Source organism: Ochotona curzoniae, unplaced genomic scaffold (genome assembly GCF_017591425.1).
Source record: "Ochotona curzoniae isolate NIBS_2020 unplaced genomic scaffold, NIBS_Ocur_1.0 contig_1302, whole genome shotgun sequence".
In the NCBI taxonomy this organism is placed as follows: Eukaryota; Metazoa; Chordata; class Mammalia; order Lagomorpha; family Ochotonidae; genus Ochotona; species Ochotona curzoniae.
The window spans coordinates 16,194,746-16,219,994 of NW_024465035.1; the positions used below are offsets into that span (position 1 = coordinate 16,194,746).

Consider the following 25,249-nt stretch of genomic DNA (forward strand, 5'->3'; position numbering starts at 1 on the left):
TAACTGTTGCCTAGTAACCAGGTTGCCCTCCTCCTTGCTTGTTGCCAAGGAGAGGGGAGAAGGTAGAGGGGAGTGCACTTTTGAACCTCTTCAAAGCTATTGTCCTTCCCACTCCACGTGGGACCCCTGGCTTTGGGGAGTTGGGGGAACTCCCCAACACTGCTAGTTCAGGTTCCATCAACAGAGAGCCTCTGAGATTGTCCAGGCTGCTTAGGCAGCAAACTAGGCGGAAGATCATTCATGGGAACATCTCCTTATGGAAGGAAGTGTGACAAGCCCCCCTTGTTGTTCTGGCCCGTTCTAGGACAAACGGAAGACGTGCAGATGCTCCTGCACTTTGGCGCAGACCCCTGTCTGCTGGATCGCCAGTCTCGCTCCACAGTGGACGTCCTGAAGAGGAATAAGAACTTCAGAGCCATCGAGAAAATCAACAGTCACTTGGGAAGACTGGCCACGTGTTCTAAGGGCCTGTCAGGTATAGCTTCCCATGAATCAACTTTCGGGGGGCTTAGACTGGTTCCGTGATGTTATATCCAAATCAGTTAAACCATTTTTGATAAATTGTCAATGTGAGACATCCCCCATCCCCGGCTCCAATATTCAGAAGATGTATTTGTTTGTTTTTTTTTTTTTTTTGAAAACAGAATGAGACATCCCTTTTTTTGGAAAACATCTAAGATATTCTGCAAACTTCATCTACCTTCGGACAAAAAATTTTTTTTTTCTGTCCATGCGTACAGCATACACTCAGAGTTCGAACAGAACAGAAGGTGAAAAGAGTGAAGGCTATTCTTAGAAACAAATCACTGCCACCGATTTAAAACACACTTAATATCTCTTTGTTGATATTACTTTGGAACACCGGTCGTTGACAAACTCTGCATCGTAAAGGGAAGCACTTGGCTGTGCCAGTTGTATGTGTTTGTTTTTTTTTTTTTCCTGGCAGTGGGTATCCTCGTCATCCTATTCCTTAACTAGGATTTGCATGCATCTATAGGTTGACTCTAAAAGTTGAAAACCAGTGTGTGATGTTTTCATGGCTGTGTAATTGTGTAAATGTTACACTTCGGCCACGAGTAGCATGCCTGGACTGGGGGGAAAGAATAAAATACTCCGAGGAATTTGCTATTTAAGTGTGATACTCCTTAGACATTCCTGTTTGCTGAAGTGTCTGTGTTTTAATGCTTCTTGCACGGACGCAGGACTCTGGCTCATGCCATTCCCACAGATACCTTTTTTAATTTGCTTGAGTACTTAGTCAAGTCTTTAGTAAAGACTTAAGTTGTTTAATCATGAGGAAGCATGAGCAGTGGACTTATGGAAGTTTTCAAAAGTTTTTATTCTCATATTGTTTGAAAATTTGCCTGATAACAGGCATCCCGTTTCATTGATAGTATATTGTACTGCCTCTCCAATCACATTTTAACATCTTTGGAACCTGTGTATCTCTTCCACATGGATAAGATGCCCAGGCAAGTGGACTGTTTTCTGCTACTTTCCCACGCGTGTTAACAGGGAGCTAGATTGGGAGAGAAGCAGCTGGGACACAAACTGGTGCCTGGATGGAAAGCCGACACTGCAGGAGGCGGCTTAATCCTCTGTACTGTAAGGCCATTCATGCCAGTCATCTTCTCATTTTTGGATGGCTCGTATTCATGAATGAAGAATGTGTTCCCTAAATCTTAATAGATGGATAGTGTACATTTCCTGTAATTCATTAAGTGAATTTCCCCAGCGACACTCCCTGTTTTGGATGGCTGAGCAGCATGTAGCAAGCTTATGCTTCCAGAGTGGGCGACAGTCTGATGGACCCGGGATCACTGTGGTTGCCAGAGTTGGGGAAGTTTTCTGTGGGGGAGATGCAAGCTGCTTTCTCACAGTCTCCCTAGCCCACTTCCTCATCTTTCTTTGGGTTTCATCTTGTCATTTTCCTAACTTCATGAGACCGAGGCGAGATGAGTGTATGTGTCTAGTCCTCCTTCTCACAGATGTTCTTTGAAAGCTGTGTCTTTTTTTTTTTAAGATTTATTTTTATTATTATGTTTTTATTGGAAAGGCGGATATACAGAGAGGAGAGACAGAGAGGAAGATCTTCCGTCCGATGATTCACTCCCCAAGTGAGTGCAACGGGCTGATGCTATGCCGATCCGAAGCCAGGAGCCTCTTCCGGGTCTCCCACGCGGGTGCAGGGTCCCAAAGCTTTGGGCCGTCCTCGACTGCTTTCCCAGGCCACAGGCAGGGAGCTGGAAGGGAAGCGGGGCTGCTGGGATAGAACCGGCGCCCATATGGGATCCCAGGCATGCAAGGCGAGGACCTTAACCACTGCGCCACCGAGCCGGGCCCGAGAGTAGTCTGTTTTTAAGAAAGATAACTGTGGTAAGCAAGTGGATTACCTTGGCGTTGAATTTCTAGATCCTAGAGTAACAACAAACGAAAGGGCCACTAGTGCAAGATAGAAATGGTTGATTTGTTTGCAGATTTCTGTATTAATTCTAATGACCAATACTTAGAATATTGAGTCTGTTTTGTTCAACGTTGTAGTGTTTAGCGTAAATCATCCCTTTTTGGTTTTTTTTATAACTGGATCCACTGCCGTCACAGGCTAGCTGGTGACCCAGGTGGCAGATGGCAAGCCTGGCAATAGACATGTTCCTTTCGTGCCTGCCTGTCTGCCATGCAAACACAGTCAAACTTGAAACCCCCATACTCATCTGTAAACTCGCTGGCCACTTGAATACGTGAAGGTGTTTCAGACTACTGGCCTTAACTGTTTTCTTGCCATGCTAGCACAATTACTTAAATACCAGAGCGAAACGGAGGAAAAAGTAAAAAGAACAGTTAAAACGGATAGGGAAGGGGAGGACAGAGCTCGGGAAGGGCAAACAGTTTAGAGTCTACCTCGGGTTCCCCAAGTTCTCTTAGAAAGCAGTGGCACTCGTGGCTGTCACACTCTGATGGTGATCTCTGTGGGTAACTAACGGTCTCCAAGGGGAATTGTGAATTGAAGATCACCATTCTTTCGTACGCTTATTTGATGACATTCTGTAAATACGTGTTTTTTTTCCCCCTAACATTTTGTTGATCACACAAACTTTAAAACCCAAGGCGGTGTTGGTGGCTCTTTCTAAGATGCTGGAAATGTTTTTCCCTGCCCTGGTGTGATTAGCCACTGTCACATGGATTGACTGGTGAGCAGTTGAGTGTGTCTGTCTGTGTGGCTTGTGTCCTTGAGGAACAGAAAGTGTAACTGTATTTAAGTTTATGTAAGTAAATTAAAGGCCACTATATTGGGCAGTGTAGTTTTCAATTTGAATCTTTCAAAGGTCTTTCTGTTCAGAAAAGACAGAGAGTCAGGCCAGGGTCCCAGGGAGGGAATGTAGATCTTTGCTTGTAGGCACCTAGCCGCTCCCTGCCCCCACCAGTCAGGAGGGCGATGGAGATGTGGTCCCTAGGAGGGGATGCTGCCAGGGGGTTTACACTCATTTCCAACCGAAGAATCTGATGTGATGATTTTTGGTTCATATTTTTGTGAACCTGAGTGCAGTGTGTTAAGACTTAGATTTGTTGCACCTAGCATGGACATACCAGTTGGTAGGCTGGACTAAGCTGTACGTTTCTTTCTCCCTTGACTCTTCCAGAAGGTTATTGTCCACATTTTGCTGATAATAGTGATGTTGATAGGGCTGCTTCTGGTATGTAGGTGACAAACAAAACATGAGCAAAAATATGGGGCTCACTGGAAGTTTCAACCAGTGCTTCTTCAGCATTAAGACACACACACACAGAGACACACACACACACACACACACACACACACACACACACACGGGGCTAACGTGATGGCTCAACTGGCTAATTCTCCACCTACAGGCACCAGCATCCCATTTAGGTGCTGGCTGTTCCACTTCCCATCCAGCTCCCTGCTTGTGGCCTGGGAAAGCAGTGGAGGATGACCCAAAGCCTTGGGACCCTGCACCCCTGTGGGAGACCCAGAAGAAGCTCCGGGCTCCTGGCTTTGGTTCAGCTCAGCTCTGGCCATTGTGGCCATATGGGGAGTGAACCAGCAGATGGAAAATCTGTCACTCCTCTCTGTAAATCAGCCTTTCCAATAAAAAGTAGTAAATCTCAAAACACACACACACACGCACACATACACACAAAGGGGCAAGTATTGGTGCACCTGGGGCAACTGCATCTCAGTGTCTCCCTGGGAGACGCAAATTCTGGTAAATGTTGTTCGGACCTGATCCACCCACATGGGAGATGCAGATGGAGTTTCTGGTTTCTAGCTTTGGCCAAGCCGAACCCTGGTTCTTGTGGGCATTGGGGAGAAAATGAACAGATGGAAGCTCTCTCTCCGTTTGTCTTTCCGCCTTTCCAATGAAATGCAAAAAAGAAAAATTTAAAAACTACATATACAAATCATGTGAGAGCCTGTTAGCATGAGGGTTTTGTTTCAGCCGGTCCAAGGTGGACTTCAGAGTCGATGTTTTTCATCATGCAATGCCAAGGACCACTTTGATGTGGACAACCTTGATTCTGAACAATTAAAACACGGAATTTTCATCACCTGCCGTTCGTGGTCACCACCAGATGGCAACATGTCCACTTTCTTTAGTGACCGGTGGCTCTTTCTTGAGGACCTAGAACAGCAAGATTGCGATGGGAGCTCTGATTGGTTAGTGTGTGACCTTTTTAGGTGAACTCAGTCAAGGCCTTTTGAAGCCTCTTCTCTCTGGTCATCCGCTGATGAGCCAAGCTGTTTGTGCTGCGTGTTCAGCATCAACACAGTGTCTCTTTTTTCATTATTGCTGACATGGGATATTGGCTTCAAGGATTCCCATCATACTTTCCCTTTTCAGAAAGCCAATGTTTTTCTAATTTTAGAAAGTCTATTAAATGCATGAAAAAAAAGTTCTCCAAAAGCCTGCCTGTCAGAAAAAGGTGACTTGTCATTTGCTGTGATTCCATTCAATTAGTAGTTACACGTTGTAATTTTCTTTTTACAAAAAACAGATTTTATAAAAAAGAAATTGGTCAGAGTGTATATAATAAAGCCTATCTATCAGTTTTGTTTTTTATGGTTTTTTAAAAAAGATTTATTTATTTATTATGGAACAGCGTATATACAGAGAGGAAGAGAGACAGAGAGGAAGATCTTCCGTCTGATGGTTCACTCCCCAAGTGACTGCAACAGCCAGAGCTGAGCCAATCTGAAGCCAGGAGCCAGGAGCTCTTCTGGGTCTCCCTTGTGGGTGCAGGGTCCCAAGGCTTTGGGCCGTCCTCGACTGCTTTCCCAGGCCACAAGCAGGGAGCTGGATGGGAAGCAGGGCTGCTGGGATTAGAATCAGTGCCCATATGGGATCCCGGTGCATGCAAGGTGAGGACTTTAACCACTATGCTATCGCGCTGGACCCTTTCTATGTCTTTAAAGGAAGCTTTCACAACAACATCGTCTCTATTTCTGAAATATTTATTTCTATTTAAAAATACTCTTGAGTACTGTGGCAGTGTCACATATTCTCTTTCATTCTTAATTTCAAATCTGTTTATGTAAATTTGCTAAATAGGGTCATTGTGGAAAAAATTGTAAGTATATAGTCTTACGTTAAACCAAAAATTTATAGTAATTACTTGTAGTCATACATAATTGCCTTTTTGTTCAGTATTTACATAGCTATCTTTTAAAAAAATATCTGTGACTGCAATGCGTAAGCATCTATATAGCCTATGTTCATTTTCATAAAGCGTATCAGAAATTTAGAGGGGGGTGGAAACACGAAACTTTTGATATGATTTAAAAAAAATGCCACCACATTTTCTACCCATTGTTCTATCGTTTTCTGGCATCTGAAGCGTTCTGATTTATTACTGCCTTCTTCGCTTGTCTGAACCATGTAATCGAGTATTGAGAAGCACAGCCATATTATAAACATCATAACGGCATTGTCAAGCTTAGCACATTTCTGGTTTCTTTTCCTGTGACTTTTCTATTGGGATATTGCTGGAGGGAGAACAGTGGTCCGCCAAGGCCTTGGGGTCCTTGTGGCAGGCGACACGGCCGAGGTCTGCTTCCAGCGGCATCGCCTGTGCTGTCTTGCAGGCTTCGGCAGTGGCCATGGCCTCACCAATGACGCTGAGAGTTTCCGGAAGACCACCGAGCAGCTGGTGAAGTACATGAACTCGGGCAAGCGGTTGTCGCGGAAGAGCATTCTGAAGCAGCAGGTGGTTCAGAGGTTCCTGCGCCTGCTCTCCTCTCTGCGAGGTAATTCTTCCCCCGCTGCGAGGATCACTCGCGGTTTACACCTTTCATGCTCATTGGTATTCTTATATCTTTAAAAAGAATATAATACACATACATATATTATACGTGTAACTTTGAACTCAATCCCTGAACCCCATCCCCAGAGGCAACCTGTGTTATTTACTAGTTTTTTGGCAAGATTTATTTTATTTTTTGTTGGAAAGTAAGATGTACAGAGAGGAGGAGAGACAGAGAGAAAGACCTTGCGTCCGATGATTCACTCCCCAGGTGGCCATAACGGCTAGAACTGAGACCAGATCCAAAGCCAGGAGCCAAAGCCAGGAGCTTCTTCCAGGTCTCCCACGTGGGTGCAGGGTCCCAAGGCTTTGGGCCGTCCTTGACTGCTTTCCCAGGCCACAAGCAGGGAGCTGGATGGGAAGTGGGGCTACTGGGGTTAGAACCGGCGCCCATATGGGATGCCAGGCATGTGCAAGGGGAGGAATTTTAGGTGCTAGGCTACTGCACCGGGCCCTACTTACTAGCTTTTTTTGTATCGTTCTAGAGTTAGCCTTTGAATAAACCGATTTTGAAATTTACTCCAGAGGCTTTTCTCCTACAGAGTTATTGGGTAATGTTGGAGTGTAAAATTACTGTAGAAATCAAAGTTTCTATTTTTATGATATGGAAATAAAAACATTTCAAAAAATGAAGTTTAGATGGCAGGTTTTAGATAGTAGGGGAAATTCCAGAAATCCTCAGTAAGTGAAATTTAACATTTTATTTATTATTTCATGTTGATGATCTTTACATAGTTGATTAGGGCACAAAGGGTCAAGGGCTACAGGAAAGCGGGTAAGACCATTGTTTCCACATTCTCTTTTTCCTTGCTGTATCTGGGGTAAAGGGGGGGAGATAAAGGGAGAAGCCACACCCAGCCTCCCAACGACCCCAGCACCCCTGATGTGGGGCATGCTCCGAGGGCACTGCTTAAGTGGTTTCGATAGTTCAACAGTTCTGAATTGCTGCCAGTCTTGCCATTCCACACAGGATGAAATCGCTCCAGGATCCACTGGCTGACATAGTCCACCTTAGAGTCTCCGTTTGCCCAGATTTCCACTGCCAACACATGGCTGGGGTAGTTGATCAATTTGTTCTATCCTCTGTCCTCTGTCATGGTACCAAGTATTCTCTGCAGGCTCCAATGTATTGCCATATCCTCCATGTGCACCTGGACATGCTGTCCCCTGTTCCGTCTGAGCCTCTGAGGAGCCTCAGCTCTGACACATGCACTCCATGGTCAGACCATGGAACCTGCAATTCTCTCCATGGTTTGAGTTCTGAGTCTATCGGTTCAGTTAGGGGGATTCCCCCAACCCCCCAAAAAAAACTTCATCTGAGGTGATCCCAGACCACATTCTTGTGTGTACTTGCTAGTGCAGGGGCTGGCTCAGCCTGTCACCCCATCAGCTTATGCACATGCTGGTGGTTGCACATGCTGGGTCAGTTCTGCCTGCGCCCCTGGATTCTGCAAGTACAGCGACTCTGTTGTGAGTCCCTCAGGATTCATTACTTGCCGACACACACAGTGGTCTTATCCGTGGATGTCCCTAGGCAGCAATTCCACAACCCCAAGACCTCAGAGCTTGCCACTGGGCAGCCAACAGGTAGAGCCCAGCACCAGTTGGTGCAATGGATGCCCAAAAGCCCAGGATTTGCTCACCACTTGGCAGCAGTGGCTGTGGCTAGGGCCCCAAGCATTGAGTCCAACCTGGCTCAGGTACCCCCAGCAGCCACCACGCTGCTGGAAGCTTCCACTACCTAAGCCTTGAAGTCCAAAATTTAACATTTTAAAAATGGACATTTTGTAAGGTTGATATGCCTTAGGTTTTTTTTTTTTTTTAAGATTTATTTATTTTGGGCCCGGCGCGGTGGCACAGTGCTTAAGGTCCTCGCCTTGCACGCCCAGGATCCCATATGGGCGCCGGTTCTATCCCGGCAGCCCCGCTTCCCATCCAGCTCCCTGCCTGTGGCCTAGGAAAGCAGTGGAGGACGGCCCAAAGCTTTGGGACCCTGCACCCGCATGGGAGACCCAGAAGAGGCTCCTGGCTTCGGATCGGCATAGCATCAGCCCGTTGCGCTCACTTGGGGAGTGAATCATCGGACGGAAGATCTTCCTTTCTGTCTCTCCTCTCTGTATATCTGCCTTTCCAATAAAAAAAAATAATAAAAATAAATCTTTAAAAAAAAGAGATTTATTTATTTTTATTGGAAAGACAGAGTTACAGAGAGAAGGAGAGACAAAGATTTTCTGCTAATTCACTCCCTAAAGGGTAGCAATGGCCAGAGCTGAGCTCATCCCAAGCCAGAAGCCAGGAGCTTCTTTGAAGTCTCCCATGTGGGTGCAGGGTCCCAAGGCTTTGGGTCGTCCTCGACTGCTTTTCCAGGCCACAAGCAGGGAGCTGGATGGGGAGTGGAGCAGCCAGGAAACGAATTGGTACCCACAAGAGAGTCCAGAGCTTGAAAGTGGAGGATTAGCCATTTGAGCCATTGATCTGGGCCTGAGATGTCACATTTTTATATGGTTGCAGGAAGAGAGGACCAAAGAATCCCAGACACTTTCATTTCTATAAGGCAGCGTGTAATGCTTTTGGATGTGGAGTCTTAGCTTCACTTTTTACCAGATCAGTGACTTGGACCAATCATTTAACCTCTTTAAGTTTCACTGTCTTCATCCCTGCCTTCCCTGAAGAATTCAGTTCTCTTGAAACAGCGGATGTTACACATTGAGGTCGATGTCCTGACTGTAGTGGCTAGTATCTGTCAGTTGCTAGGATGGGCCGTCAGAACCCCAGGGGCTGGCATTTAGGGACGAACACGCTGCTTAGGACACTTGGATGTCCCCATCAGAAAGCCTGGGACTGAACGCTGGCTTTCCTTCCAAGTTTAGCTTCCTGCTGATGCTTGCTGATAGACCAAGATGCAGCCCAAAGCCTCAGATCTCCTGCCACCTCAAACGAGTTTTAGGTCCTGCCCGGATACAGGCAATCAGCGAGTAAAACTTCAAATGGGAACTTACTTTCTGTGTATCTTCAAAATAAATAAGTTGATTTTAAAAAGTCTTTCTTGGCTGTAAGAATGTCAAAGAAAATTACACACCAAAGACTCTAGGCTAGGGAAGGGCTGTTTTAGGTGGGATCTGTTAGGTAACAGCCATTCTGCAGGAACTGTATTTAATTTTGGGTCGTTCTGATGTTGGACCCGCAGTGCGTGGATGCCGTTCTCGTCTTTCCTTCGGGTTGTAAGGGTAAAGCCTGACCCAGCGGTCTTAGGTGACGGTCTTGTAAGAGGCCCCAGGGTGGGAATGGTCTGTGTCATTTTCCTTTCTCTGTTGGAAGCTCTGTGTTGGTGTGGAGTCCTTCTTTCTCAATTTTGTTAATTACTTTCCCTTTTCCCCCTCAATCCTGCGTTTTGTCTTTCCAGAAGATCTTCCTGCATCTCTATTCCAAAATGGGGTGGATCTCTAATCCGCCCTCTGCCTGGTATTTCTAACCTTCTCTAGAGTTTCTGAATCTGTGCTTATACTGATATCACTAGCAGTCACAGTCCTTTTGTCTGGAGTGTGCCTAAAAATGTAATCCATGGTAATTCGAACTGTGGTTGGGGGAAGAGGAGAAATGAAATGTATCTTTGTGGGACTTCATGATTTATTCTTTTTTTGGAAAGAAATTCCTCCTGACCTGGTCTGTGACATCAATCAAGACTGTGCCAACACCTTCATCAAGTTCTTACTAGCGAAGCGGAAGTGGTCTGAAGTACTCCTGCTGCTGGCCGGCAGAGCCCGCGGGGAGCTGTCCCCTGGAGCCGGCCTCATCAAAGACTGCAACCTCTCAGACCTCAATATCTGTGCCGTCATCCCCCACCTCAGTGCCTGGGACCAGCGGAAGACCCAGCTTCTGGGCTGCCTGATAGATTGTGGAGGTGAGATTGTTGGAGGCACAGCCGTGGAGAGTCATCTGAGGGTTCCAAAGGTGGGGCCAGGCGCGTTCCCCTTGCTTCTAGAGGCATTAGGAAATTCTGCCTCTTTTCTTTCCCCTTATTCTTTCATTCTTGTTTTGAAACAATGGTAGACTTCCTGCCCCGTAACTCAGTTATGCTGTGGGAACCATGTTGTTTTGTGAATTGCAGGTTCCACACTTCCCGTATGTGAGAAATGTTAGCTATGTGCAAGATCCTTGGGTAGAGATTAGCCCAAAGTCATTGCTTCCTCCTGATCTGTGACTAGGTTTCCCCCTGCACTAAATATGCTATGTGCATCCTTGTCAAGCCTTGCAACCTTATTTTATAAACAGTGGGTTGAGATTGGAAATGCTGGTTTTTAAAGAAAAAGCAAAGTATTGGTGGGTGGAAGCCTCTGCTGCCTGAATCGGAGCAGTCACACTGGCCTGGGTGTTTGGAGTGTGTTTACGTCTTGCCGGATTGGGTTTTGCTTTGTAACTGAGTTAGATACACTAATTTCCTTCCACCTCCATCTGCTACCAATGCCACTATTGATTAGGTGGCCTTTAGCACCTAACACTGTACTTCATCTCCTCTTTATAAAATGGGAGTGATGCTGGCTTCCCCCTTTTTAGGTCTGTTTTGAATAGTGGATGAGTTAATGCACACACAGTCCCTGGGCTGTGTGGCTTTCTGCTTGCTTGACCATGTTAAGGAAAATGTGTCACCCAGGAGTGTAGCCCTTAGCCACGCAAGTGCAGAATCTTGAGACACTGGCTCCACCCGCAGTTTGCAAGAAGTGCAGTGTCTTGTACACTTTACACCTTTAAATTCTTCTTCACATGGAGTATTATTCATTTACTTATGCATTGCGTGGAAAATGTCTAAAATTCCTTTTTATTCCTCAATTCAGTGAGCACTTGGAGAGTACCTTTCAGGACCAAGTACTGGGAACCAAATCCAGGGAGGCAAAGGCAGGAGAGCTGCACATGTGCAGGGCGAGGTCTGCCTTCTGCAGGAGGTCGGGGAGCCTGCAGTGCCGAGGGCTGTGGGGAACTGAGTTAAAAGGAAAACGATACGGCAAAGACAGCAGCCGAAGGCATACGTTTAGGGAAGGCAAAAGGTTGAGGAAATCTGCTTCTGTCCTGAGCACCTGTTGTATGTCAGATACGGTGTCAGGCAAGCTTTGGGTGTTCCATTGTCCTCTTGTCCTCTGCTTTGATGAGAACTGTGATTCTATGATGGGGCGAGAAGGGGGTTGGAGAGGTGATATGTGAAGGCCACTTGAAGGACCTTTCATCCTGAGGGTCCTGGGAAGCCTCTGCCCCAAAGAAAGGGTGGTGGTAGGTACATCTTGGAGGTCAGGTCAGCATCACCTCTTCCTTTGTGACTGCACGGCAGCCACAATCCGTCCCTTGTCAGGTGAATTGGGCGCTGTCTCCTCTTCCCAGGATGCAGCTCATAGATGCTCTTCTCTTCTGTCCTCCCCCAGCCTTACCCGACGGTCTCCAGGGAAGCAGCGAGAGGCCACTTGGCGTGTGCCTGAAGCGTGAGGACTTTGATCTGGCTTTTCTTCTCCTGAGCAAGGGTGCAGATCCTGGTGGCGTGTCTCTCAAGGAAGGTGACACTCCATTACATGCGGCACTCCATATCTTTCTAGAAATTAAAGGTAAGCCCTTGCTTTCTTAAAGTATTTCCCTTGAGAAGCAGACTGGATGTTAGAACAAATGTCTGATGCGATGGTTTTTGGTCTTTCCTTTGGGGGAAAAACAGGGATCTGAGAAGATCCGATTCTTGGCAATGCCTAACCATCTCTCTTGGCCTCTTGTGCATGGCCTGATGGAGAAGTGGCCACTGTGGTGAAGGAGCAGGGTGGACTGACCAGTGATTCTGCAGTTCCATGATTGACTGTTGGTAGTCAGAAAATGCTTTCCATTAATGTACACATTTTCTAGGGTTTTTACTTAAAGGAATTTGCCTAAAATATTGCCAAGTTGTTTCTGAAGATGCCATTGACATTCAGGCTGGCTAATTCTTGATTTTTTTAGGGACGCTTCGGTTCTAGCAGGATATTTAAACATTGTTCTTGTCCTCTGTCCATCAGGTGTTAGTGGCACCTTCGTGGGTTTCAAAAATCACAAATGTCGGCCAGCGTTGCCACATGTGCTTTGGAGAGCAAATCACACTGGGTTGAAAACCACCAAGCTATTTCATGCCTACCAGAAACCTGGGGGGAAGTTGTGTGTTCTGAAAATGTCCTAGGCTGGTATCTCTCTTAAATCCAGGATCTGTCGTCCACTGAAGAGTGTCTCAGTATTCACAAGGTTGTGTTTGTGTTTTTCAGAGGACATCGGTTTTAACTTCCTCAGTTACCTGCTGAATCTGTTTTTGACCAACCCGATCAAATTTTGCTACCTCAACCCCAATGTCCAGGATGGCGATGGGAACACCCTGATGCACATCCTGTTTCAGAAGGGCATGCTGCAGCACATGAAAACGCTGCTAGAGCTGCTGGTGAAGTTTGACATCAACTTTAACCTGAAGAACAAGCAGGGCAAAGATGCACGCTACCAGATTAAGAAGAATGACGCTCTGCTCCTGGCCTGGAACAAAGCTGTGGCTGAGAACAAGAGGAAGAGCCGACAGAATCCTGCCGCCCTCCTGGGGAAGCTCTCACGGCCCGTTGCCCCTGGGCACATGTGCCAACTCAAGTTGCAGGGTTCCTTGAAATCCCTGCCGTGTGATACCATTGTTGGAGTGCTGACCGAGGAAGGCACGACTCCTGACAGCTGGGAGACTCTCCCGGGAGCCCTCGTGACCAGACAGAAGCCGAGGTCCGTCAGACCACACTCCGTGAGAGATTGCCTGGTGCAGGACATCATGGCTTTGATTCAGCAGGTTGAACTGGACACATTCCCCCCCGAGGACTGTCCTCAGCGATCTGAACCGTGGAGCACAGATACCAGCATGAACAGAAAGAAAGTTGAACTCCAGAAAACCCTAGGCAACTCTGACTGTAGTGAGCACAATCCTGCCATCCCCAAGACAGGGGAAGGACATCCTCAAGCAGGCCTTGGGGACTCCCAGCTCATCCCTGTTGTGGGGAAGGGCAGCGTTGACCTGGACTGGAGCATGCAGGAGATTGAGGCCTACTTTCAGGACTTCGATAACATGACCTGGGAGATTGAGTGCACTTCAGAAATGCTTAAGAAGCTTTCCAGTAAGGTCATGACCAAGGTCATAAAGAAGAAAATCATCCTTGCCATCCAGAAGCTGGGGAATGGAGAGTGGACCCAGGGCTTGCAGAAGCGGTTGAAGCACCTGAAAGGAAGCATCCAGCTGTTTGAAGCTAAGCTGGACAAAGGAGCGCGGATGCTGTGGGAGCTTGCCATCGACTTCTCCCCTCGATGCAGTGAGAATCCAGAAAAGACCATCACCATGGAGCGGAACACGTACACCGTGGGGAGATCAGGGCGCGTTTACACTGAGATCATCCGCATCTGGGATGTTGTCTTAGATCACTGCAAACTGTCTGATTCTATTAGGGCCGTCTGCAATGCCTACAACCGGGGCTCGTCCTGCGTCCTGCGCAAGAAGCTGAAAGGCGTGAATAAAGGTCAGGTGCTAGTGAACAAGAAAATCCAAAGACACGTACCCCGTTGCTATGTGGAGGACATAGAGGAGGAGACAGAGTGTGTGGATTTCGAGTATTTTCCCCCAGCTAGTGTGGTGGGGACAGAGTATAACATCATGAAGTTTCACAGCTTCAGCACCAACATGGCCTTCAACATCCTCAATGACATGACGGCCACAGTGGAGTATCCCTTCAGACTGGGTGAGCTGGAGTACTCTGTGATCGACCTCAACCCCAGACCACTGGAGCCCATCATCCTCATTGGGCGCAGTGGCACTGGGAAGACCACCTGCTGCTTGTACAGGCTCTGGAAGAAATTCCACATTTACTGGGAAAAAGCCAAGCAGGCAGGAAGCCCACTGCTGACCAGACAGATTTGTCCAAAGAGAAGGTTAAAAGTAGAACTTGGACAAGAGGTTTTAGACAGGGAGGAAGAGGAAGAAGAGGTGGAGGAAGAGTCAGGTTCCGCTGAGTCGGAAACAGTGGACAGTCCAGATGAGGAGGAGAGGGAAGCCTGTGCAGGAGGAGACAATGTGGAACTGGGTCAGGCAGCGGAAGGATGCGGCTCAGGACGTTCCAGCCAGCTGGAACATCTGCATCAGCTCTTTGTGACCAAAAACCATGTCCTGTGCCAAGAGGTGCAGAGGAATTTCATTGAGCTGTGCAAGTCTACCAAAGTCACCAGTCACTACAAACCCCTGGACCCTCATGTGCACAAGCTCCAGGACCTGAGGGATGAGAACTTTCCTCTGTTTGTGACCTCCAAACAGCTGCTCCTCTTGCTGGATGCTTCTCTGCCTAAGCCATTTTTTCTAAGAAATGAAGATGGGAGCTTAAAAAGAAACATTAGGGGATGGTCCACACAAGAGGACTTGGTCATCCCCAGTTGGCAGGAGGATGAGGAAGAGGCTGAGGCGGACGGCGAGTGTGGTAAAGAAGATAAAGCTCTGGAAACCCATGCAGGTGATGGGGACCCCCGGGTGTATGTGACGTTTGAGGTGTTTGCCAATGAGATATGGCCCAAGATGACCAAGGGGAAGTCCTCCTACAACCCTGCCCTGGTTTGGAAGGAAATCAAGTCCTTTCTGAAGGGTTCTTTCGAAGCCCTCACCTGTCCCCAGGGCAGACTCACTGCAGAAGCCTATGAGAAGTTAGGGAGGAAACGCTCCCCCAATTTCAAGGAAGACCGGAGCAAGATCTACAACCTCTTCTGTCTGTATCAGAAGATCAGATCCCAGAAAGGTTATTTCGATGACGAAGATGTACTGTACAACCTCTACTGGAGGGTGTCGGAGCTCAAGGTGCTGCCGTGGTCCATCCACGAGCTCTACGGCGATGAGATCCAGGACTTCACCCAAGCCGAGCTGGTGCTGCTGATGAAGTGCATCAACGACCCCAATGCCATGTTCCTCACTGGAGACACGGCCCAGAGCATCATGAAGGGTGTGTCTTTCCGCTTCAGTGACCTGTGCTCGCTGTTCCACCATGCCAGCAGAAGCACCGTGAACAAGCAGTATGTCGTCCGGAAACCCAAGAAGATCCACCAGCTGTACCAGAATTACAGGTCTCACTCAGGTACATCTGGGCCTTGAACTAGCCTCCGGAGGTGATGCTTGAGGACCAACCCTAGAGCCAGGGGTTGGGGGAACTTTGAAAGTTGCAGGCTGGTTCTTCTTAGGCTTGTATAGCTGAGGGCAGGGTGGCGTTTTGGAGTTTCTTAGTAAACATTCCTGCATGAGAGATCTGACTTCAACTACTCATTCCTAAGTTGGCAATCCAAACTTGGTGAGTGGAAGTGGCCCTTTAAGTAATGACATCTTAAGGAGTTTCTCGTTACATGAAAACTTTCTGGGCAACCTTTAAAGTGCTTCATAAAGTAATATGCCAGTTATGCTGTTTAATCCTTAAAGCCGCTTTTCTCCCAAAGAGAAGCAAAACAAGGGGAGGGGAGGGAGTAAGAAATCACACTCAAATGCCATTAATTTGCCTCTCAATATTTCCTTTTTCTGGACTAGAAACATTACATAGTCATCACACTTAATACCTGCAACAGCCCCAGGCAGGCATTATTTGCATTTTACAAAGGAGGCAACCAAGGCACAGAGCATTTAAATCATGTAACACCAAAACCAGGGTATCTTCTTTGGGGTTTATGGATGCCAACAAATTTTTCTCCTGAATTTTACAAGTGCCCTTGGCTAGTGCAGAGTACCACTTTATGTAGTTGAAAGCTTCACTTAATGGAATCATGCCAGCCATCTTTCTGTGACTGTCTTTGCTTTGTGCTGTTTTAGAGATTTCCACACCTGGGTGAGGAGGAGCTTTGGCTCATGGCATGCTAATCATTACTGTGAGCATTCTACTGCTACTGTGCCACAATTTGTTACTCACTTTCCAATTATGATAGGCTTCTACTGGGTTATTACTGTGACATAAATCTCTTTGGATCTTTATGAGACCCTCAGCTTTGTTTACTCTTTGTTCGCTCCCATGGTGGTGTGGAAAGACCTCTGCTGTGGCTTTCATTTTCATTCCCTTCAGTCTCAGCGCGTATACTGCCGATTCAGTTTCCTGCAAATTGTCTGTTCTTGTTGTTTGCCTACATTTTAAATGGTTTGCTTCTTGTGTCATCTTAAGAGTTCTTTAAGGATTTTGCCTTCACATTCTCTGTCAGTTTTATATATTGCAGTTTCCTCTCACATTATGTTCTTTGTTGTTTTGATTTTGTTGTGGGCTACATCCCAAACTAGTTGAAAGTATTACCGTGGAATTCCCAGCTGGGTTTGTAGTCTGATGCACAAGAAGCCGATCCCTGATTTCTGGTTAGAGAGGGATAGGAGGTGTTTATGGCCAAGCACAGAGCAAGGAGCTGGGCAGCTATTGCTTAGTTACGCGGCTCCCTAAGGAGTCAGGGGTGATGGTTTGTATAGACTGGGGACTGAAATTGGGACTGAGAGGTGCATGATCAGTTCATGTCCAGGTTCCTGGTTGGTTAGTGGAACTTGTAACTTCCCCTTGATTGATCAGTGATGCCATGTTCCTTAGGGAATTTACGATGGCCAGTGGGCTCCAGTTGGTCTGAGAGTTACGTGAAGGTGGCAATTATATTCTGCCAGGACTTGGGATTCCCCCATACAGATTACCCCAGTTCAGTACTGGTCTTCAAGGTTCTTATCTACTAGAAAAGGAAAGGACTGTTAGAATGTGGCAGGGTATTGGATCAGAAGTGAAGCCACGGGGACAAGAACCGGGCCAGTGTCACAGGGGTGGTGTTACCTGATATGCCACAGTTGGATCCGCACAACCCATAGTCTTAATTGTTGAGCAAACTGGGGCCAGATGGTGGTATATCAGATTAAGCATCTGCCTGCAAGCACTGGTATCCTATGCAGATACTGGTTTGTGTTCCAGCTGCTCTACTTCTGATTCAGCTTCCTGCTTAGGGCCTGGGAAAGTAGCAGAGAATGACTCAACTCCTTGGGTCCTTGAACCCATGGAGACGTGGAGGAAGCTCCAGTCCCTGGGCTTCGGATCAGTTTAGCTCTGGCCATTGTGGCCATTTGGGGGGGCGGGGTGACTCAGTGGATGAAAGACTTCTTTCTCTGCACTCTTCTGTAAAATATGCCTTTCAAATAAAAATAAATAAATCTTTCAAAAAGATTTGAGAAAACAGCACATGAATTTCTTAAGGCAGATTCTTCATTCTCTAGTGCTACTGTAGACTGAATTAATTACTTTAGGATTTGGAATTATTCCAGCCAAGAAGAGAGGCGGAATTAAATTTGGTTGAGAATTCTTTCGGGTGTGTGTATTTTTCTTAACCTCCATCTAGCAAACAGAATTGACCTAACTGACAACCACAAGTAAAGACTAGATCTCTTGAAATGCAGGGGGTTACCTGGTGATTACTTGTTTTAAAAGCAGACATGTTGGCATGACCAAGATTATTAAACCAGATTGAAAACAGGCCCTCAGTTATTAACAGATGCCTAGTTTGAGTTATAAGCCTGTTTGGACTATCCAAAAATTTGCCAAGTTCAGTAAAAATTATGCTTCAATACTATAAACAACTAAATATAAAAATGAAAAGAGACACGAGACAGCTGAATAATACCCTATAACCATTTTAAGGCATATAGCAGCTGGTTATGTGTAAACTAAAATTGAAATGTCAACGAAGTAGTCACAGGATGTGGTTAAGAACTTGCATTTTCTAACACATTGTTGCAGTAGTACAGTTCAAATCCAGTCATGATTCCTTCATTGCGAGCATGTACCATGCATAGAGTCCAGCATCTTATTGTCCAGATAAATTCAACAGTTTCTTTGGGAGACCATTCCTGGTCTGAAAGTAGAGCTGGCAGAATATCATCCCCTCCAATGAAAAGCCACAGCATAACATCAACAAAAATTTACAACACTATGGAGTTAATTGACATGGTATGGAGTGAATGGAGTGACCAATATGTTAGAAAATGCAAGTTCTTAATGATGTCCTGTGACTACTTCGTTGACATTTCAATTTTAGTTTACATATAACCGGCTGCTATACGCCTTAAAATGGTTATAGGGACTTTTTGTACCTTGTCATTTAGGTAAAATGTACAAGGTACAAAAAGCTCGAAGAGCTCCAAGCTGACTCAACAAATAAAGGTCTTCTCCAAGGTGTATTCTCATCAAATTGTCAAAGTTAAGAGAATCCTAGGCAGTGAGAAAAAACGTGAACTCTCATATGAAAGAAAAACGATTAGATAACCATCAGGTTTCTCAGCAGAACCTACAGGCCTGAAGAATGGAATCATATATTCAAGGTCTTAAAGCACCATAGCACAGAAGTTAAGTCTCCACCTTGTAGAGACAGCATCCTGTATGGACACTGGTTCACGTCCCAGCTGCTCCACTTCAGATTCAGCTCCCTGCTTAGGGCCTGTGAATGGGAAAGATGGATCAAGTCCTCGGGCCCCTGCACCCACAGAGGAGACCCTGAAGAAGCTCCTGGCTCCAGATTAGCCCAACTCTGCCCATTGCAGCCGCTTGGGGAACCAGCAGGTGGAAGATCCCTCCCGACTCCATCTCTGTGTAACTCTGAATCTGTTGGCATGGCAACAGCTTGTTTTCTACCCTGTGAAGGATAAAGATGCTGTGCAGAGCTGAGATGGAGGGATTACAGTGCTGTAATAGTATCTAACAAATGGTAACATTGACTGAAGTTCCAAGTTGCTCATTTTAGGATCATTCCTTGTGCAAAGTTTGATATAGCTGAAAACAAAATGGGTTTCTTGGTCAATAATGGCCATTTCTTTCTTTTGAAGTAAGTGGTTTCTTGTGTAATTCTACCACAGTTGACAGGCTTAATTTTATCTGTCTCCACCAAGCAAAACACTTGATCATGCTAAAACTTTTTTAAGCTTTTAATAAAGCATACTTGTGGAGCTCAATGAAAGTGGATATATGTGACTTCCTTAAGGCACAGGGCAGGGTAGCTTGCACAAGAGTTAAAGCTACTGTTTAACTCCTTTACACTAACTATATTAGAGATTGAGGTGCTGCGCAGCTTCTTTCTTGCAATTTTTTCAGTTCTCTTTGTGAATAACATCACTTCTGATGGCGTCCTTGGTAATGATGTACAAAGAATTCTAGCAGGTCAAGAATAAGATCCTTCTCCAGCACCACCACCTTCTTCATGTTCTTTAAATTCCACGTTCTCTTCCTTACCAGGTGCTAAATAAGACAGACCGAACATGAATGGGAATCATTTCTGATGTGTTAGGATGTTTAGGATTGGCTCTAGCTTTTGCAGGTCCTCCAGTTTAAATTCTTTCGGGGACCATATGGACTGCAAAGCTGCCCTTTGTAATTCTAAGCATGTTGCAGTCTGGCCTGTGGTTTTAATTTGTTCTGTGAATTCAGAGTTGTGTTTATCCTGGGCCTCTGCTTGTATGTGGCTTGTTAATATCTGACACTTGCCTGATGCCTCCGCCAGTGGGCACTTGAACACTGTGGCAGATTCTAGGTCAAGTCCAACTTAGACAGTGTCCTCTCCTATTTATTCCTGAGCAAGGTCTGTCTATTGAGCGCCCTACTTCCTTGGCCTGGTATTTATTTACAGGGTCTCCCCAACATTTATTAACAGGGTCAAAAGGAACCACGATAGCCACTGCTTAATTTGTTTTTTTTTTTTTTTTAAGGATTTATTTACTTATTTCCAAGGCCAGATGAGGAGAGCTAGGGAAAGACGAAGAGCTGTTTCTCCTTCAGTTCACTTTTCAGCCAATGGAGCAGCTGGGACTTGATCTTGAGACTTAAACAAGCACTCCAATAAGGGATGCTGACATGCAAGCAGGGCCTTAACACGCTGCTTTGCTCTACTATGCAGTGGGCCCTTGTGCCTTTATCCGATTCTTCCCTTAAGGTTCACCTTTGGACCTTGCTAGCTCTTACTGGGGCAGGAGCCTCGGTAGCAGCTGCTTTGTTGGTGTTCCCCTCTCCTTTGTAATAGTAGTAGTGGGGACACATGTCATGATGTTGTATCTAGACGTTGTATTCTTTCACTAAAGGATCGATCTATTTGTTTTTATTTATTTAATTTTTCTTTTTCACCCTCACCATTCCTCCTCACCGCCAGTGTTTTATTTATTTATTTATTTTGAAAGTCGTGGAGAGAGGAAGAGAGACAGAGAACTCTTGCTCCTGCTGATTCGCTCCCTATATTATCCCAGTGGTCAGCACCGGGCCGAACTAAGACCAGGAGCTCCCCAGGCAGGTGGCAGAGGCCTGAAACTTGGGCCATCTGCTGCTGCTTTTCCCAGGCCATTAGCATGGAGCTGGAAGGGAAATAGAGTAGCTGGGACTTGAACTAACAACCATCTGGAATGTTGTTGCAACAGGCAGCTTAACATGCTATATACCATATTTCTGGGCCCTGCATATGGTATTCCATGTACTATTGCCTGTCAGGCACCTTGTATCCTGAAGAGTAATGGATAGATACGGGAAATGCGTATTGAGCTCAGCTTCAGATCCTAGTAACTTCCTCATGATTTTCTGACTTTGTGGCAGCTGTTTCTAAAACTGAAGTTGTATTGTCTATCTCACTGAGTTTCTGTGAGGATCAATCAGGATGATTTTAAGGAGGTGCCTACTGTGTGATTGACCGTTAATGTCACTTCAGATCTTAAATGTGAGATGAGACATGGGGAGAAAGCTATTTGGGAAATCATTTTCCCTGCCCAAGCAGTTTTTGTTATTATTGTCCTCTCTCCACTGTGTACAGCCTGGGGGGAAAGGGCGATGGGAGGCCTCCATTGCTTCCCCAGCTAGCAGCCAGCACAGCTGTTACCATGGTAACGAGGCTTGCAGTGCTCTTAAGTTCCAACCAGGGGGAACAGGATAATTCCCATTTTCTTCCCACAGCCTGTACTGACCATTTATCCAGGCATTCTAATAGCTCTAATTAGATTCTGTTTTCTGCCTTCCATCTTTCTTATCAGGTGGTTATCTCTAATGTGAACATAAGTTGAGGGTGATGTGACCTCCCACAAGGCCCTTTCAGCACAGCAACCCTTTTTTTGTCTTCATCCCCTGCCTGCTGAGTAGGATGCCTTAGCGCTAGTGGGTATTAGAAATAGGTTTTGCAAATATACGCATTGACAGGGCCAGTGGCACTTCTTAGGAGATGAGCGAAGCTGGAAACAGGTGGCCAACAACGCCTCAGCCATGTGCCCAGTCAGACATGTGCTTTCTGTTTGTTCCAGGAATCCTCAACCTGGCATCTGGAGTGGTGGATTTACTTCAGTTCTATTTCCCAGAATCTTTCGATCGCCTTCCTAGGGATTCTGGCCTCTTCGATGGTCCCAAACCAACCGTCCTGGAGTCCTGTAGTGTAAGCGACCTGGCAATTTTGCTAAGAGGGAACAAAAGGAAAACGCAGCCCATTGAATTTGGAGCCCATCAGGTGAGCTGCTTGTAATTGTATTTAGGTTTTGAAATAAAAGGCAGTTTCAACTGAAAAAAAAAAGTTGCCAAGGCTGAAGTTATCCTACAAGGTAGAATTGCTAAGCCCCTGTTTCAGGGGGGTGAGTTCCTGGGCTGAGTGAGTGATTGTCTTCATTTTGCCATTGGCCTGGCTGGCCCTGTCGTGCTGACTGTTTCTCATTAAAGAGATAAATTGTTACTGAGCTTTTCCTTGCAGAATTTGATGCTTGTTTTTATTTTTCTGCAGGTAATCCTTGTAGCCAATGAAATGGCTAAGGAGAAAATTCCAGAAGAGCTGGGGTTAGCACTTGTGCTAACAGTGTATGAAGCCAAAGGCTTAGAGTTTGATGATGTCCTCCTTTACAACTTTTTTACGGATTCAGAGGTATATCATTCTGAGTTCTGTTATTTTACATTTTTAATTAATTATTTTTACTTGGAAGTCAGAATTATGGAGAGAGAGAGAGAGAGAGAAATTTTCCATCTACTGGTTTACTCCCAAATGGCTGCTATAGCCAGAGCTGAGTTGATCTGAAGTCAGGAGCCAGGAGCTTTTTCCGAGTCTCCCATGTGGGTGCAAGAACCCAATGATTTGAACTTTGTTTCATTGCCCACTTCAGCACATTGCAGAGAGCTGGATCGGAAGTGAAGCAACTGGGACACAAACTGGCACCCATGTTGGATGCCAGCACTGCAGACAGAGGGTTATTAATGTTGTGCCGTTGTGCCAGTCCCACTTTTCTTTGTAATTATGATTTATTTTGTTCATTTGAAAGGCACAGTTACAACACACACACACACACACACACACACACACACAGCTTCTATTCACTGGCTCACTCTCCAAATGGCCATGTGGCCAGGGCTAGGTCAGATTGAAGCCAAGAGCCAGAAGTTTGTTCTGGGTCTCCCACGTGGGTACAGAGGCCCAAGCCATTGGGCCATCTGCCACTGGCACATTCATAGGGAACTAGATCGGAAGTGGAGTATCTGGGACATGAACTGGTGTCCATATGGGATACCAACATCTCAGGTAGCGGTTTTACCCACTATGCCACAATGCTGCTCTCTGTACTGAGTTGTCTTTACACCACACATGTACAAAGGGGCTTCACAGTGTTCATGCAAAAATGGAATAAAAAGTTAAAATCTTAGGAGGTGAGTGTTTGGCACCGTGGTTAAGATGCTGCTTGGAGCACCCAAATACCATAGTGGAAGGCTTGGGTTCTAGTTCTCGCTCCATGCCCGAGTCCAGCTTCTTGCACGTGCACACTGTGGGAGGCAGCAATGAGGACTCAAGTAGTTGGGTCCCTGCAACCCCCAAGGGACGCTGGCCTGGCCCAGCCCCAGTGAGTGAACTACAAGGTGATGCCTTGCCCTCTATCTGTCTCTCTCCCTGCATCTCTAATGTCCTTTAAAAAATTAAATATACGTATTATATGAAAAAGTTTTTGAAACCACCTTGTAGAGTCTATCTGAGCTGAATTTTCACTTTGGGGAAAAAAAAAAATTGGAAGCTGAGAATAGAAGAGTTGGTGACAGGTGCTTGAGCGTGCGTGGACTATCATCCATTCAGTGTGGTCCTTTGTGTGTTTAGCAGTGGATTTTGATGGTGGCTACGGATTGCCTTTCAGCATTGTGACCGGCTGTCCCCTGTCCTCTTCTTGGCTCTCTTGCACTCACCTTTTCTAAGCTTGGAACCCAAGTGCCAATGTCCAGTTTTCATTAACTGCAACTTGTAGTTGGCTGTGTTTGTGAAGGAAACTCCAGTTGTTTTGGTTCAAGTTGATGCTGAAATAGCGAAGGCTTGGATCCTTCGACCGTGTGCTTGCACCGGTGGCTTAATGATGAGTTGCCCAGAATCAAAATAATTCCAAACTGCATCTTTTCGTCTGCTTCATCCTGTGCACACAAGATTTCTTCAAAGCCTGCTATTGTAATGCTTCCCAGGTGGATATGTTTTATAGTTCCTGGCACAAAGGACTCCCTGAATCTCTTCATTTATAACCTCTAGATCAAAAAGGGTTATCAGCAAATGAACAGACATGCAATAGTAAAATGAGAGAAAAAGTGGCACATAGATTCCTGGCCTGCTGTCCTTGGGCAGCTGATTTGTCACTTCTTCTGAGGGCATCACCTGAAGACTCCCGATCAGGGCTTGTTACATGATGTGGATAACTAGGAGAGCTGCTCTTCTTGTTCCCTGATTTACAGCACCTGCCACTTGGGCAAGCATGAGAGAGAGAGAGAGAGAGAGAGAGAGAGAGAGAGAGAGAGAGAGGTGGTGGCGTCCTCGTTGTCTGTGCTGTTCCTGTCTCTGCTAGCACATTTACTTTTGTTTGTTCAGTCACATGGTCACCAGGGCTGTCACTGAGGTGAGGGAGGAACCAAGCAGTGATCACAGATCCTTGTCTTGTAGGTTGTTGCTTCATCTGGGCTCTCAGTCACTGCCCAACTGTCCTTCCATTTGGACTTGGAATGGTGTCTGCTGTCTGTCCTGAGGCTCAGGGAGGAATCTATTCTTTTACACTCATGTGTGGGTGTAAATGACACAGAGGGACTTTGAAAACTGTGGCTTTTGTGGATTGTTTAACTGACTTGGCGAATAGGCCCCCAGGAGCAGACCTAATAGAATTTTGCCTTTCACAATTATTGGTGCCTAGAGAAGCTGGAAGACTTTAAACTGCTGCTGCTTTTATTGCCACAAGTCTACCAGGCCTGTATCCGTGCTCCAGATGCTGTCCTCACTGCTAAATGCTGTGTTGGAAGCAAAATGTGTTGGATTCCTGGAAGCAGGTCAGCCACCTGCCTCTGAGCAGCTTTTGCCTCTCTCCCAGTAGTTTTCAACTACATTACGCTTCCCTTCCCCTGTCGAGGTCACCTGTCCTCACTCAGGCTGCCGCCAAGAGGATCCTCTGAAATGCCAAGCCTGTGTCTTTTACTGGCTTTCCTTGGCAAACAGTCCTGCTCTTTAAATAGCACCACCAAAAAGCTTTGCGATGTTTTAAGCTTTGCAATTACTTAAATGATTTTATGATTCACATCTTTGCAGGGTATGCTGATTCATTTTACAGTTGATTTACAAAACAGCCGTATCTAGTTAGAAGACAGTGTTTAAGGCAGTAAGCATAATTTACATAATTTCTGATGTGGCCACTTAAGCAGAAATGAGTTGTGTCCACTTCATCTTTTCAACATGCTTGAAAAGTTTCATAAATGAAAAGGAGCAGCATTTTTTATTTTTAAAGAAAAGACTGTTGGAGTTACCTAGTCCCTCTCACAAGATACAGTGAAGTATGAAATCGGAAATGTCTTTGGGATTTTGGATTATAAATACTGCAAGTAAGCTAAGTCTTACTAGGGTATGGAAACCACATCCTGGTGGCCAAATCCAACTCAGC

At 46.0% G+C, this 25,249-nt stretch overlaps 1 protein-coding gene across 1 annotated transcript in view; it reads left to right on the forward strand.

Annotated features, from left to right (window-relative positions):
• Window positions 1-25,249, forward strand: part of TRANK1 (tetratricopeptide repeat and ankyrin repeat containing 1) — a 66,588-nt gene that overhangs the window by 19,296 nt on the left and 22,043 nt on the right. The window contains exons 8-14 of the mRNA XM_041003950.1: window positions 305-475; window positions 6,104-6,265; window positions 9,968-10,222; window positions 11,733-11,909; window positions 12,585-15,449; window positions 21,629-21,828; window positions 22,096-22,233. Of these exons, the coding sequence (XP_040859884.1) occupies window positions 305-475; window positions 6,104-6,265; window positions 9,968-10,222; window positions 11,733-11,909; window positions 12,585-15,449; window positions 21,629-21,828; window positions 22,096-22,233 (3,968 nt within the window). The remainder of the gene's footprint in view (window positions 1-304; window positions 476-6,103; window positions 6,266-9,967; window positions 10,223-11,732; window positions 11,910-12,584; window positions 15,450-21,628; window positions 21,829-22,095; window positions 22,234-25,249) is intronic.